At 41.0% G+C, this 15697-nt stretch overlaps 1 protein-coding gene across 1 annotated transcript in view; it reads left to right on the top strand.

Moving 5' to 3' along the window:
* tox3 (TOX high mobility group box family member 3) overlaps window positions 1-15235 on the top strand; it is a 39838-nt gene extending 24603 nt beyond the window's left edge. Inside the window, exons 3-7 of the mRNA XM_014333375.2 lie at window positions 3024-3275; window positions 9530-9793; window positions 9908-10138; window positions 10254-10334; window positions 10591-15235. Of these exons, the coding sequence (XP_014188861.1) occupies window positions 3024-3275; window positions 9530-9793; window positions 9908-10138; window positions 10254-10334; window positions 10591-11454 (1692 nt within the window). The 3' untranslated portion in view covers window positions 11455-15235. The remainder of the gene's footprint in view (window positions 1-3023; window positions 3276-9529; window positions 9794-9907; window positions 10139-10253; window positions 10335-10590) is intronic.
* Window positions 15236-15697: the final 462 nt, after the last annotated feature.

Below are 15697 nucleotides of genomic sequence, written 5' to 3'. Positions count from 1 at the left end.
TCCTTCTCTCTTTCTGTCTGTTGTGTTCTGCTTTGCCCACCCCTTAACATGTACATGCCTGCACTTCCCAAGCCAGCATCTGGCTTGGCACTTGGCTCTGCTGAGCCTTTCAGAACAATTTAAATGGATAATCAGGCTGGTGATGCGAAGAAAGTGGATTGTGCATCTCTTAATCTCCGATCAGAGCCCCCTAAGCTGCTCCTGGTGAAGAATTAAACTGGCTTTATGTGAAATGACACCAGACAGTGTGCAACACTGTAACACTCTGTGGGATCCAGTAAAATCTGGCACCTCTTCCCTAGGGAGAGGGCCTTTTCTACACAGACAGCTGACATCTTCCATAACCTCCCCCCTATATGAGGCAAAAACTCCATGTCTCCATTATCAGTGCCCCTGGTGTTGATGTTAATTTGTATCATCATTAACAGAGTGAGGCAAAGCATACAGGCGCAGACTGTGATACTGATCTTGCTCCATCTTCCCACATCCACTGTGATTTTTGCTTTCGCTATCCTCCACTTCCATGCTGTTTAGCAGATACTAAACACCAGCATTCCTCTCCACCAAGTACATGTCTGTGTTTCACTTAAAGGTCACAGTCATGCTTGTACTGCTCCCTTACAAAAGTGTAGCTGACCTCAGCCAACCTTCCTCTTTGACATTTGTCTCAAATCTCTAGGTTGGCTTTGTAATTCAGGCCACAATGCACCAGAATATAGGAGCCAGTGCCCTATATAGTTCTGCCCTGATTTACCTTACACAGTGTAACGCCACAGGAAACCTACTTAGATCAGCAAATAGTATTCATAGTCGAGTAGAGCAAAAAAATGCTAGTGATGTTTTTTTTGTTGTTTTTTTTTCCCCCCTCAAAAACATCCCCGCAGGGCTTACGTGGATGAATGTGGCCATAGAATCACAGCCTAAGCAGTGTATCTGGCTGTAGTGGACAAGACAGGATGAAACTCTCCTGTTAGAGAGATTATGATAGAGTGCCAATGTCTTCAGATTGTTGCATGATGTGATCCAGATGAGACTGGGGCGATAGATCTGAAGGCTGGTATGGGGATTGACCCTGCTCCACGGGGAAGTTGAAAAAGTTGAATGACGGCTGTGATGATAGACGATCTCTGATCTTTTCCATGTGCTACTGGAACATTTTGTCCATGACTCATGACATTTTTGTTTTATTAACCTTATAAACGTACACTGGGTTTTCATTCACATGCTGCTGAACAGGCATTATTGTGAACTAACTTTCAGTGGTTTTTTGAGTGGACTGGAGCATAATATGACAGCAGTGGACTGTTAGTAAATGTTCCTAAGGTGCTTGTGATTTATTTCACACTTTGAGAGCCAGAGGCCCTGAATATGACCTTAGCTCCTTCCGAAAGGAGAACGGATTCTCTAGCTATGAAACAAGCACTGAAAAGTGAAGCAGTGGTAGGGAGCAGGAAGAGAGAAAGAAAATGGGAGAATAAAAACTCTATTAGCTTCTCCCGCCACTGGAATTCATCAGTGCTTGTCAAGACAGCTGCCCTGAGTAGGCAATGAATTAGTTTCAAGTGTCTGTGTGCTAAAGCAAGCAAGGGGAACATTAATACTCCCTAATCAAGGTCTGTGTTGGCATATTCCCTCCCTTGTCTCTATTCTGTTATTCTATCCCCTACCTACCAGAGGCAGAGCAGAGGAAGACAGGGTTGTTAATATCAGGTTTATAGGTGTTTTAGATAACACATCTTCACCTCTGCTGAGGTTAAGGTCCCCATTCCTGTTTTTACACCATGCCAGAACTACAGGGTGTTGAATGATGCTTTACATGTGAGTAAGTGGTAAGAGTAAGGGGAAAAACGGGACCCTTTTCAAAGGAGCTTATCTCAAAAAGCAATGCATGAACATCTCTAGGACTCTCAATCCCTCTGAGAATTACAGGCAGGTGTGTGAAAAGGTGAATCGGCATGGGGGAAACTCATCTGTGGCTGTTCGAATTGGCATAAGTGCCTGCTTCCTTCTGTTTTTTTTGCCAATTATTTTCATGCCATGATTGTCTGAGAAATTTCAGGAACTAGATGAGGATTTGGGAGGAGGCTTAACAAGCAACCGCTGCTATAAAAGTGACGCAGGGCCAAGAAAGTGGTGTTTGTGATCAACCTCAAGCAGATTCTTGATGCAGAACTACCGGTAGCTTCTCTTTGTCCACATACCCAAAGTCTAACATTTCCAAGAATTCTTGGAGTTTAACATGAGTTTTGTTTTACTCAGTGTGAGCATTTTAAACCATGTTACTTTCAGTAAGTGAACTGTGCTTTAAAGAGGTTGCAGGTTCACATAAATGCAGGGCCTGCTATCTTAGGTGCTAGGCTTGCTGTGCTTCCAAGTAACCAACAGTGTGGTCATTGTGAGGGTATGAATATTTTGGCTTTGCAGAGAGTAGCTTAATGCAATGCATAGATGAAAACAAGACCCAAGTAGGTGAACAGTTCCATCTCCAAGAAGGCACATAAGCAAATTAAGTGTGACCAAAAGCTTTAATTCGAAAGGCAGAAGGATTAAGCTGTTTGATGAGCAGATTTAAGGGTGCAGGCAAGGGGAACAAAAAGAAACACTTCTGGCCAAGCGTTATAATCTTTGAAAATGTTCTTTAAACCCATCTCCCTGTGACGTGTATTTTCACTGCACTTCAACCCAACATCCCCAAGATTAAGGGCTTTTATCATGTATCCTCTCTCTCCCATGATTGCTGCTTGATATTTTTGCTTTTGACGTCTTTCTCCGCACTCGCCTTCTTCCTTCTTTTTCCTTAAAGTGGACTTTAATAGGTTTAGGAAATGTTACATCTTAGTGCACTTACAGAAAAGTGTGTTACCACTCCACTAAAACACTCCATCTCTTAAACAAAGTCATCTGATTTAATCCCTGAAGGTTTCCTTCCAGCCTGTTAGATAAGGCCCACCTCAACAAATGCTTCCTGCCTCTTTTGTGTTGGTGGATTTCATAATTTTCTTCTTTGTTCCTCTTTCTTGCAGACTTTTCATACACCCAGCTTGGGAGATGAGGAGTTTGAGATTCCTCCCATTACACCTCCACCTGAGACGGAGTCCGGTCTGGGTCTGTCAGAAGTGGACTCGCCATTCCCAGCAATGCCTGAGCCCCCAGCTCCACACAGGGGTCCCTTAATCCCCCAGTTTCCCCCACAGAGTCTGGATCTGCCCTCGATTACCATCTCACGCAACATGATGGACCAAGAAGGGGTGTCTGTCAACAACGGCCAGTCTGTGGTGAGCACTGCCATCTCACAACTAAGTGAAGAAAAAAAACCATTATCTTGCTCTCATTTATCTAGAATAAGAAATCTTGCACCAGTGCTTCTCCAGCAAGTGTCCTACTCTCCAGATTTATTTTTTGATGATGTATCCAAACTGAAAGACTTTAAGACAGAATTTGGAGAGCTGCACTAATCCACCTTTATAAGAAGGCCCTTTTACTGAACCATACCGTAATGTCACCTTCAGAGTTTTGCATGCCTCCTATTGTCGGTGCATCTGGCACAGCATCTGGCCTTGTTTACAACACAGGAGGTATATGATCACATTGAGTAAATGTCATGATATTATGTTACTTACTGTGAGCATTTTTTATCTGTTAAAAAAAAAACAACAAAAAAACAAAACAGGAATGTGAATGATCCCTCTCTATATGAGGTGAACAGATGTGAATAGATCACAGGTGTTAGAGTACAATGCTCATTCATCCCCAGGAGGACGGTGAAAATGGGACCCAAACGTGCCACAGTTTCACATGCTCATATTTAATTCATGTTACCTCCTGAAACCTTTTTTTCCTGCTGTAAATGCTGATCTGCGCTTCAGCAAAGTGTCACATGAGGTCTTCAGTAACGACACATGCTATTTTTAGAGTTTAGGACTGGGGAGAATTATCCCACTAGTAAAATGTTGACACGTATAATTTTAATTGGTTAATATTATTGCACTTGATTAAACATAGAACTGTAGAGTGAAATAATCACTTTCTTTATGTTGATACTGTTGTGTGCTACAGATTGTGAGATCGTTGTCTGAGGTTGGACAGGCATTTTCAAATGCCACAATCATGGAAGCACTGAGGAGGAAAAATGGAAATGTCACTGGCTGCCTAGTTGTCTTACAGAGCCATTACAAAAATGGAAGATTCATTTAGGAGAGAAGAATTGAAAGGACAAAGGCATCAGCAAAAAGATGATGGTATTGATGGTGCATTTGCTTTGTGAGTCACAAATCAGATTGCATTGAGATGAGGCGCCATTATTATTATTATTATTATTAGATGTGTGTGTGAATAAATGTAATGTGTTTTAGACCCTCTGTCCCCATTTCTCCCTAACACATTTGTTGAATCACAGTGATATTAGGTATATTTATTTACATTCCATATGGGAAAGGACTGTAACATTTTTACAGCTCTTTTTCCTGCTCCCATGCTTCTGGCATGTGAAATAATTGCAGCTTTTAAAATATCTCGGCTGCATACAGTAAGTGAGCCCCTGAAGGCTTTTTGCCTAAAGAATTTTCATTTCATGGTCAGTTAAGCTTTCTGCATCTGGAAGAAACGGAACCTTGACACAATTACATTCCTGACTGTTCTCATGACTTGCTGGAGGATTAGATTTGATTCTCAAACATTATTCCTCTTTAACACCATTTGCATGGCTCATGTCTCTGATTGTGCAGAGACTCTATTAAAAACTGAGGGGAGAATGTGGGTTTTTACTCTTTGCCTCGTGGCATTGTCGTCGGCACACTACTCACTCGTTATCAGTCATCGCACATTGTACCGCAGGAAGACTTGTGGTGGCCCCTCATTTTTCCTGTAAATGGGATTGATCCCCAAAAGTCTTGTGACAATGCCTTTAGAAATTCTATTCATCTGTGGTTTTATCTTTGCTTTGAGAAGAGAATGCAACTAAATGAGATAAGTAACAGCACTGTTTTCACTGTATTCCATATATAGAGACAATGATTTACGAAGGCCCTAACAGGGGTATTTTGTCATTTTGTCAGCACACTGATAAAGGAATGACAACCTTATATACATGATTACATTCTGTGTTATTTGTTATGGCTTCAGGGGCAAACAAATAAACCGTGCGCTATTGCAATTACATTTTTCATCAAGCCACCATGCTCATATTTCCCAAACTCTTGTCTTGGTTTCCTTCCTCTGTGCTAGCTTACTCATGTAGAATACTTAGCCTGTGTGAAAGCCTGTCTCTTATCAGAACTTAATGAGAAACCCAACCAGCAAATATACCTGGGCTATTTTCAAAAAGCTTCTTCCATGTCATTGCATTGCCAAGTGTTCTGCTAATTCCTCTCCCCTTAATGTTCAGCGTATGTCTTGCAAATTGGCCACAGATGCTGGGCTTCTACAAAGAGAAATACATTTTCTCAGCTGCAATGTGCCTGGCAAGCCCTGAATCTGAAGTCATTATTTATTTAATCTGCTCTCCTAACAAGCTTCTGACTCTCATTTTTGTCTCCCAGCATGTGTCCTCCTGATTTGTGATTGAGTCTCAATAGTGCCAAATAGTACTGGAGTTAGAGCTGCCAGTATTGCTTTATTCACAATTTCTTCTCGATTTTCTCCCTGCTGCACAGCAAGGGTCTCTGGGTTCTATTTCAAAAAACACCTGGTGCCTTCACCACATTTGAGGGTTTTCTTGACACGTGTAAGCATGTAGTGAAATGGGCTCTGTGTCCTCTCTGATTGGATTTGATACCTACACTAGTCAACCGGTTGTGTTAGATGTTAAAATCAATATTTAGAAGATATGAGCCCTGCTGTCTTATTACATTTACCACTATGTGGTAATGCATTATATATTTTTCATTACCAACTAGCTGTTTCACATGTCATTAGCTTTGCAGCAGCAAAGATATGCTAATAAGCGATGGTAGCGTTTGAACGGCATCCATCATGCAAGATAAAAGTAAGTCTGAAAAAGCCATTTGTAGTTTGCCGTTCACATGATTTGATATGCCACGATACTGTGTAGATTGTGAGGGAGTATAATACCCACAATTCTGACTGGTCAAAAACCACTATATCCTGAATCAAATGGAAAATGTGAGCAGTGTTGCAGAAAGCATGTTTTTCTACACGGTCCTCTTATCTCCTTTCCAAGCCAAGAAGCACTGACATGAGTTGTACATCAATTTAAGAGATTTTTTTTTCTTCTTCTTCTTCTTCTTTTTTCTTTCCTCTCCCGACAGACAGCTATTGTGACATATTGGGTCAGTCAGAAATGAAAGATATTCATGCAGGCACGCAATACTTGTAATGAAGTCTCAGCTTGACCTTCTGCATGATTGATTCTGTAATTTACTTTTCTCAGGCAGCTCACAAACTGAAATGATGTCATGTTGGACAAGTTTTAAATACCCATAATGCACTAGGAGAAATGGTGGAAAGGGGTATGGGTCAGTGGCTGCACCAGACAAAGGGGGGAGGGGACCTGCTGGCCTTGCAGTTTGAGGGGGGAGGAGAGAAGGAGAGAGATTTGTTTTTAAGTGGGGGTTAGAGGTTGGCGAGATGGATGGAGTGAGTTTGCACACCACAGAGAGGGAAAGAGAGCGAAGTGTGTTTGACTGAGACAGGGCAGAGGAAAGAAAAACAATTTATCTTCGTGCTATTATAGCCTTTACCGGCATTCAAAATTCCATTTTTCTCATTTGGCTTAAGCACAGACTTCAGCAGGTTGCAGAAAATGGAAGGGAAAAAAAAATAAAATGATGTTCCCGTTTAGAAGCAGAGTAAAGGAATATGTGCAGAGCACTGATAAACTATCTTTAATAGGACTGACCTTTCATGCTGGCGAAAGTTACTGGGGGATTCATCCTTATAATTAACATATAGATGATTTTACTCCTCTCCTGCCACGGAACATTTCCAAGAGCTCTGGCATTGATTGAATGGAAATTGAACTTGTTAACATTCTTTTCAGCCTGTTACAGCTTGGTGCCACTGTTCATAAATTCTTCCCAAATTCTGATTTTCAATATCTTTAAGAACAGACTAGAGTCTGTTTTCATTGACATCGGTGTTGAGATTTCTATCACTTGGTGAATGCATAATGTTGTTTTTTCAGCTCCGCTGCTGGTTTTATTGACCTGCGTTTATTGTGGAAAGGGTTTCATGCATTGTCAAAAAATAAATAAATGAATATAATAAACATTTTTTTACACTCATGTGCTAGCTTTCAGAACACTTTATGCTGCTGCTGTGTTCAGAGTGGTAAAAGTCGGTGATAATGTACAAAACAAAACAATCTATGCTGCAAAAAAAAGAAGAAATATTCTAAAAATCATTATTTTGTTGTTAGTCATTTCAGCTTTGCAATTTTAAAGCAACACAATGGGGTATCGCACAAACTGAATTTGCATTCAAAAAACCTTTTATTGATTAGAGAGTACATTTCAGCTTGTTAGTGTTTGATGTGCAAACACACAGATAGGAGCACACCTAGAAACGCACAAATCTGATTGAGGAGGGCACATCTGGCCACTGTGTACCCAAGATAAAGAATTATTTGCAGATTTACGATGACTATCAAACTATCTGGTTGGATGTCTGCTGTGACTCCAGACAATGCTGCAATCAAAATGCAAATGAGGAGCCAGAGGGACATAAATAAACCTCCCTAGTATCAGATTCATATTCGCAATCAAGACAACTGTTACTTAAGATGATTTCTTCAACTAACTTATTAGCTGTTATGTTTTTATTCAAATCAGATGTTCTAATGCTGGCATTTCAGTGACGCAACTGCCGTTGCTTTTTTGTAGAGTGAGGTGCTAAATTGCTGGTACTCTGGTTATTGTAGAAATATGTTGTAAAACCAGATATTTAGCAGGGTGTTGAATGTGATATAATGATGCGTCTAAAGGTGATCACTAAAACATTTTTTTTCTTTGTTTCTTTAATGCACTATATTTAATTTGAAGCCATTTCAAAGGATTCACCACATCCCAAACGGCAAAATGAGCCACTGCTCTAAGTCAAAACTGCACCATAAGGATTGGGCAAAAGTGTTATTATACAGATGGCCACGACTAATGAGCTCAGTGTGTGCATCTTTGATGTTCGTAGCGAGCAAAGAGCAAACGGTGAGCCATCGTGTTCCCAGTAATGAAGATGACAATAGCACTTGGAACATAGTGGGTTGCTGATATGTAAATCACAGTCATTTGGTTGCAGGCTTGTTTATTGCAGCTTTTATTTGTGAGGATTTCCATATTTGAAGAACAATAACAATATGTTTTTAAATTTCTTTCCCCAACTTTTCCTCATCTCTTTGTTGAAACCCGCTCTTTCATGTAAATATAAATCCATTTTCACTTCATAGATTGTATTTATGATAAGCACTAGACATGGCATATGAGAAAGAAATGGATTGTAGATCCAATATGTTTCTGTCTGGAATGGTGTTACAATATTGTTTTCGAAGACGGGCATTCATAAGGTTCTTTCAATAAAGCCAGGTGCGTGGGTTTATGATGTGTTGATGTTGGGAGAGATTGAGTTTGTGCTGCTGAATACCAGATGGATGTACCCAGGGAGAACAAATCACCTTTTCTGTTGTGTTCACATCCCCTCTCTGTTCCATGTCAGCTCTGTTGGCTGTCTGATCAGTCTTCCCTCTGGAGAGCTGGCAGGCTTCGTAATTTCCTCCTCACCACAATCAATGCAAACACTTCGCCTGTACCTTCTTTAAGACTCTTTCAAGAACTGAATGTTTTACTAGGAAAAGGTGAAAGAGAAAATGTTATTACATTATACCCTGGATGGCAGAATGGATGGGACCTGTCCAAACCTCTTAAGCTTCATTCCTTCAACTGGCTGATTTATGGAGTTGATCTGTACAAGTATTTTTTTTCCCCACTCTTTAACAGTGAAGCATGATCTTTGAAAGGTGCCTACTTCGGAGTTGTATAACCTTAAATAAAGTAGTGCATACAAACTGACACACACACACACACACACACATACGTAATATTACTGTGGCATTTGAAGTCCACTGTTCCCCTACAGGGACTGGGCAGTCTAAAGCTGTGTCACAGATTTCCATACAATAGAGTTTTGAAATGAATTAACCAAGCTGTGTAGTCATCTATTACTGACGTATAAAGATGACGCCTTGGGTGTTGAGATAATTTATCATGTCTTGTAACAGAGACATTTAAGACCCAGGACATCATGACATGTAATCTGCTACATAACAACCCACAGAATCCAATGACCCCATTTCTGCTGTGGTAAAGGAATACAGGTTCTCAAGCTTTGGGCAGCATGGTGTCACAGCAAGTACAGCTATTCAAGCTGGATAGCAGAAACAAATTAGGTGCAGCATGATGTCTGTACAGGGAAAAAAAAACAGAAAGGGCCTCAGTCAACAAAAACATGAATTTTTAAAAAGTACAGTTTTATTGAATTATTTTAACCAGTGGTGTTTGCCATTATGTGAATTTCTTTGCAGAACATTGGCCCGGGTCATCTACGTCAATATCCATCCAACCCAGCCATGGTGATGAAGTCCATCATCAGCATGAACAGCCCCAATGGTATGATGTCACGAAATCAGCTGACCACCATCAACCAATCCCAGCTCAACACACAGCTAACCTTAAACATGGCAGGACCCAACATCACCCACACTTCCCCCTCACCTCCTGCCAGCAAGTCTGCAACACCCTCACCCTCCAGCTCCATCAATGAGGATGAGCAGGATGAAGCCAACAGGGTGAGCAAACTTTTAATGATTTGGATTACTGTATTAAAAGGTAGCAGTAAAAAGTAGACTCTGTTAAAGAGTAATTTTGTTATTGTCCTTATGTCAACTCTGCCATCATTTCAGGTCATTGGGGAGAAACGACCAGCCCCCATTGATCCCACAAAGAAATCTAAGACCCCAAAAAAGAAGAAGAAGAAGGATCCCAATGAGCCCCAGAAGCCGGTGTCAGCTTATGCCCTTTTCTTTAGAGACACTCAGGCTGCTATCAAGGGTCAGAATCCTAATGCCACCTTTGGAGAAGTGTCAAAGATTGTGGCATCTATGTGGGATGGTCTTGGAGAGGAACAGAAGCAGGTACTACAGAGTTTAGCGCCACTCTAAAGTAGTATGCAGTCTACCTTAAATTATTATTATTTGCCATTTTAAAAGCTGTAATTTTCTGTTCACACACATTTTTGTGTCATCACAGGTTTACAAAAGCAAAACAGAAGCTGCCAAGAAAGAATATTTAAAAGCTCTAGCAGCATACCGTGCGAGCCTGGTTTCCAAGGTGAGAAACCATTTCTTCTTTTCACCTTTAAAATGTGTGAATTTATCAGAAAGGTGATGTGAATTATTGAGTTCATTGTGTCATATTATGCACTGTGAAGTTGTAGAGGACTTATAATGACTGAAGTAGTTACTAGATACTATATGCTAGTATATACTATAAAGGGAGGTAGTGGGATTTTAAATGGGTGAAATCTGTAATCGTAATAAGTTTTTATGTTTTTCACTTATCCAGGCTGTGTTTTTCACTTATCCAGGCTGCAGCAGAATCAGCTGAAGCCCAGACAATTCGCTCAGTGCAGCAGACCCTGGCCTCCACAAGCCTGTCCCCTGGCCTGGTGCTGCCGTCACCCCTCAACCAGCACCCCTCCATGCCATCAGCTTCCCAGGCTCTTCAACAAGCCCTGCCACGGGCCATTGCCCCAAAACCTCTGCAGATGAGACTAGGGGGCAGTCAAATCGTGACCTCTGTTACAGTTTCCCACCAGAACATGTCATCTGGGATGCCTCCGCAGCTGCTCGGCCAGATGGGTGGTGGAGGGTCCATGGTGGCAGGTGCCCAGTCCACAGCAGTCTCTCAGATGAGCCCACCCATGCAACCGGTGCAACAGCATGCAATGCAGCAGCTCCAGCAGCAGCAACAGCAGCAGCAGATGCAGCAGCACCTCCAGCACCATCAGATGCAGCAGCAGCAGATGCATCACCAGCAAATCCAGCAGCAGATGCAGCATCAGCATTTCCAACATCATCTCCAGCAACAGCTGCAGCAGCACCACATGCAGCAGCAACAGCAGCAACAACAGCAGCAGCAGATGCAGCTGCAACACATGCAGATGCAGCATCAGCTGCATCAGCAGCAGATTCAACAACTCCAGCAGCAGCAGCAGCAACAGCAGCAGCAGCAACAACAACAACAGCAACAGCAACAGCAGCAACATCATCATCATCAGCAGCAGCAGCACCAGGCCCAGTGTTCTCCACCTCAACACTCTCCTGGTACACCCCATTCAGTGGGAGGCTCTGCATCACTTGGCAGCCCGCAGCCAGCCTCACAGCAGCAACCGCATCCTTCCCAAATTCAGGCCCATGCCCAGGTCCTATCCCAGGTCAGCATTTACTGAGCCAAATGGAAGTCCTATCTAAAAGAACAGGAATAGAATAAAAAGCATCAAACATGTTGCTTTTCTAAGTTGCACTTAAGAAGTGTGTGTAAGATTTAGAATGTTATACAAAGAACTTGTCCATTGTTATAGACAGATATGCACATGCGTGTACAGGGGATTAATATGTTAACTGGGTTTTTGTCTATAAAATAGGCTAAGCTATGACAGAAGCCTTTTAGGGCGAGCACCCAGTGATTGTTTATTTGTTTGTGAGGTCTTTCAGTTTTCAATTTGAACTGACTGGACACACAGTATGTTGAAAGAAGCAAATCTTTCACTGTTTTATTTAACAATAAAGCTTTATTTATGAGGCCAGAGTTGTCAGTTCAGCGCAGTGTGAGGACGCTCTGAATGCGTTTCATCAAAAGGATTTTTATCAGCTCTTGCCTGGACTGAATGACTCACAGGATCCTTGCTGGAAACCAGTAACCATCCGTCTTTGCTCCCACACTGGCCGGTATATAGCAAACTTTCTTTAGTCCAACCTTTCTCTTTCACCCATCATTCTTGCAGACGTAACTCTACAGATCATCGGATGTTGGAGGCCCAGTGGTGTTGGAACACAAATGTAAAACATTTCACAAATGCAGACAGTGTCTTGGGATCCAGATTTGTGGATGAACGACTGAACAGACAGAGAGAGAAACTGCCATAAATCATTTATTTCATCCCATCATCACTCTGTAGCTGTAATCTGCTGTACATGTTTCGTAGAGTGGGAAGAGACGAGACCTCCTTTATCCAGTAATTTACCCTCCAGATGATTTGCCGAAAAGTGTGTAACTGGCACCCTCCCAAAAAAAAGTCTTCTTTAATCTATTTGTTTTTACTTCAGATGTTTAACAATTAAATTATGTTTTTATTTTGTGTAAGAAAGGGGATATTTTATGGTAAATACAAATTTCTGGATCAAGGCAGATGGTTTGGGGATTGATGTATTTTTACTCTGCTCCTTGATACTGTCATTGTTTAAAAAAAAAATGGAAAAAAGAAAACTAGCAGAGCCAGTTTGTTGCACTGCCAAAGCCAACTGAAAAGGCATCGGAGGTATTTTTGCCAGCTGTACAGAAGTCCCGGGGGAAAAAAAGAAACAAGAAAATGTTGTACATTTTTCATATCACCTGTTGTAAAGTTTTAATATGTGAGGCTTTAATTAAAACATTGTTAAACGACCTGTGGATTGCTATATCACATAGTGCATTTCTGCTCTTTTATACTTTTTTATGAGTTACAATAGCAGCAATTAATTTTGTTTGTATTTTGCTTAAAAACCAACTGCATTTGAAAACTGTCCATAGAGTCGATGCATATCCGTATGGAGTTCTGAAAAGGTTGTTTTCTGCTCAAGATAGAAAAAGTAAATTAATGTTGGAGTTTTTGCTCAGCCATGAAGACGAATCCAGAGACATTCCACCACTAATATGATAGTAGCCATAATTTTGTATGAAGTATTATATATTTCTTTGTGTCTCTGTTGAAAATTAAACTCTCAATCACAAATATTTATTTGAAGGAACTGTTTTCTTTCAAAATTTATATTAATCATAATTTCTATTCGTAACTCCTTTATTTCCTTGTTAGTTATTGAAGAGAACCACAGTTATAGATATTCATAGCGCTCACCAGATATAAAAAGATAAATTTGTATGTTTTCTATGAAGTAAATCTATGAGAACAATACTTTACAAGGTTATATGAGCATTCATGTTGGCTTTATTATACTGTGTGCTGTTTCTCAGTGATTTGAATGGAAGTCCATTGTTACTGTGTGTAAAAACAGTGTTGATACTGGACGAGGTCAGCATGTAACTGGTACTTGTCTCAATAACAGTCCCCTTCTCACACACCAGTGCACTGGATTCTGCCTCTTTCTTACTCCCTTTTAAAATCACTTCATTTCCAAGACATCCCCAGGGGTTTGCTGTGCTCCCTTGAATAATATGGTGAGCGGGGGAGGGAAGGCAGGCAAACAATAATTATCATATCTTCACAATAGGCTGTGAATCCACTGGCCCAGAGAAGGGGCCTTTATTTCTTCCAATGGCAGCTGAGACATTTTAAACACGGGTTAATGTTAGTTACAAATTAGGAAAGTGAATTCGCTCCTGCGCTTCTGTGATAGCGGCTTGATAGAATTTTCACATTTTGGTTTGTTTTCAATTAGTTAGTTTTAGGAAGGCATTTGTAATTTGGAGCGGAGGCCTGCCTCTGCTGCCTCTGCTGCTGCAGTGATTGGTTCTTCAGCTCGGTGTGGAAATGATGCCCATTTCTCTGCCGTGATTAATTGCAGCATCTGTCCTGTCAGAAGCCTGAGTGAAGAGGTCTGCAGGAAAACTGCAAATAAGCACTGGCAACAGTCTTAAAGTGCTTATGATGAAATGAAAATTAAAAACAGCAAGTGCCGTGCATGACCTGAATCTCAATACAGGGGGAAGAAGAGAATGTGAGAGCGGGTGTCCATGGATACCAAACACATGCTTTAAAAACACACAGTAATGAGGCTCTGGGAAATCGCTGTTATTATTCTGAACAGATTCACAGCAGAGCCCATTAATAATGCATGGAGCTTCTTGTTATTCCATAACCCCTCAGTACTGCGGTCACTGTGTGTACAAATATCTCATAGCCAGGGTTGGAGTTATGGGACTGTGCAATAAAAAGGTTACAGATATTTTCAAAACACCATTATACACACACACATAATTTACAAGAATAATACACTGCTATACATCCCCGGATCATGAAGGCTGGCTTCATCTGAATAGGTGAATAAATAAATGTATTCACCTGCCTTATGCATCAGCCTTGTATCCATAAGATCATTTGTTTCCTCAGTGCAATATGATATGATCACAGAATGAAGCAGTCAATAACTTATGCAGTTCTTTCTTCCTGTCCTCATCATTAACTAAGGCTGATGAAATGCATGAAGGGCAGTATGACATTAATATGTCATTTGAGTAATGCAGTCATGAAGTGACCTAATTGTCCCCTTCTTCCCCACTGAGGTCAGTTGGTGGGCAGAGTGCCAAGGATGACTAAGGAGTCAGATGTGGAAGCTAAGGGATTCTGTATTTTAATGATTTATTTGGCTCTTTTGTTATTTTCCCGTTCACTGCACAGATACAATATGAGCTTAACAAAAGCCCTGCTGACACTGACCATCTGACCATAAGACCCACGCTGCAGTCACTCGCACAGTCTGGTCGCAGATGCAGAACCTGCCACTATGATACGGCAACCTAAACATTGTCTCCTAAAGAAAAAGGAGGAAAAACAACCCTTTTTTTCCCCTAATAAGACCTGATCCAGTAGAGTGCAGAGACATCTGCCTCTACAAGTCCAATGTCAAGCTTTGTTTACTAGGAGGAATCAGACCTCCAGTGAAATGGCTGACTACATTTAAAGAATTCTTGACCTTGCGTTGATGAGCTTCACAGAGAGAACTATTGACCTTTGAGATGAATAGTGAACTTTGTTTGGAAGGGGCTGCTGGCTGCTCTGTTAGTCTGCCGGACTGCTGACATCCCTGACCAATGGTAACGCTTGTTTAGAGAACTTTTGACCTGCCAGACTGAAGGAGCACCACAGACAAAGACTCTTAGCAAAGTTAATAGAATATTCAATAGGCTTAGTGTAAATATTATGATACCCTTTGCAACCTTTCTGATTTAGTCAGTTAATTTAGCACTTTGATTTAATTTTAGAATATTATTTTTTATGAATTTTAGGGGAAATATAATATAACAAATATAACAAATATAAATTTATCAGGCTGCAGAAAACTTGATCCATGCATAAATATTTAGATTTATACTCTTTTGCTCCCTTTCCACCTTTCTGATCTTTCGCAAACACGTTTGCACAAGAAACATGCATGTGTACACACATTTTCCATCCACGGAATTCAGCACAATGATGTTGCCTTGGAGACCGAGTGATTCAGCCATTAGGCTTATCCCCTGCTTTTGTTGAATTCTGTTAAGGTAAGTCTGATCTGCCAGTCTTGTGACCTCTGTCAGCTTGTGCACTGCTACGCTGTCACAGATCTGATACCTCCATGTTAGCATGCACCAAAAGAAAAACGCACATCACTGGTCTGTACTCTGGTGACTTGGTGCTAGTAATGAATAATCCTCTTTCCCCACAACAGTAAATGATTAACTGTATGTGATCATAATAAATAGAATATTGAAACAGA

The sequence above is a fragment of the Haplochromis burtoni genome, unplaced genomic scaffold, assembly GCF_018398535.1.
Source record: "Haplochromis burtoni strain Fernald_Lab_line unplaced genomic scaffold, NCSU_Asbu1 Contig_2, whole genome shotgun sequence".
Lineage (NCBI taxonomy): Eukaryota > Metazoa > Chordata > Actinopteri > Cichliformes > Cichlidae > Haplochromis > Haplochromis burtoni.
This window is presented reverse-complemented; position numbering and strand designations above follow the sequence as displayed.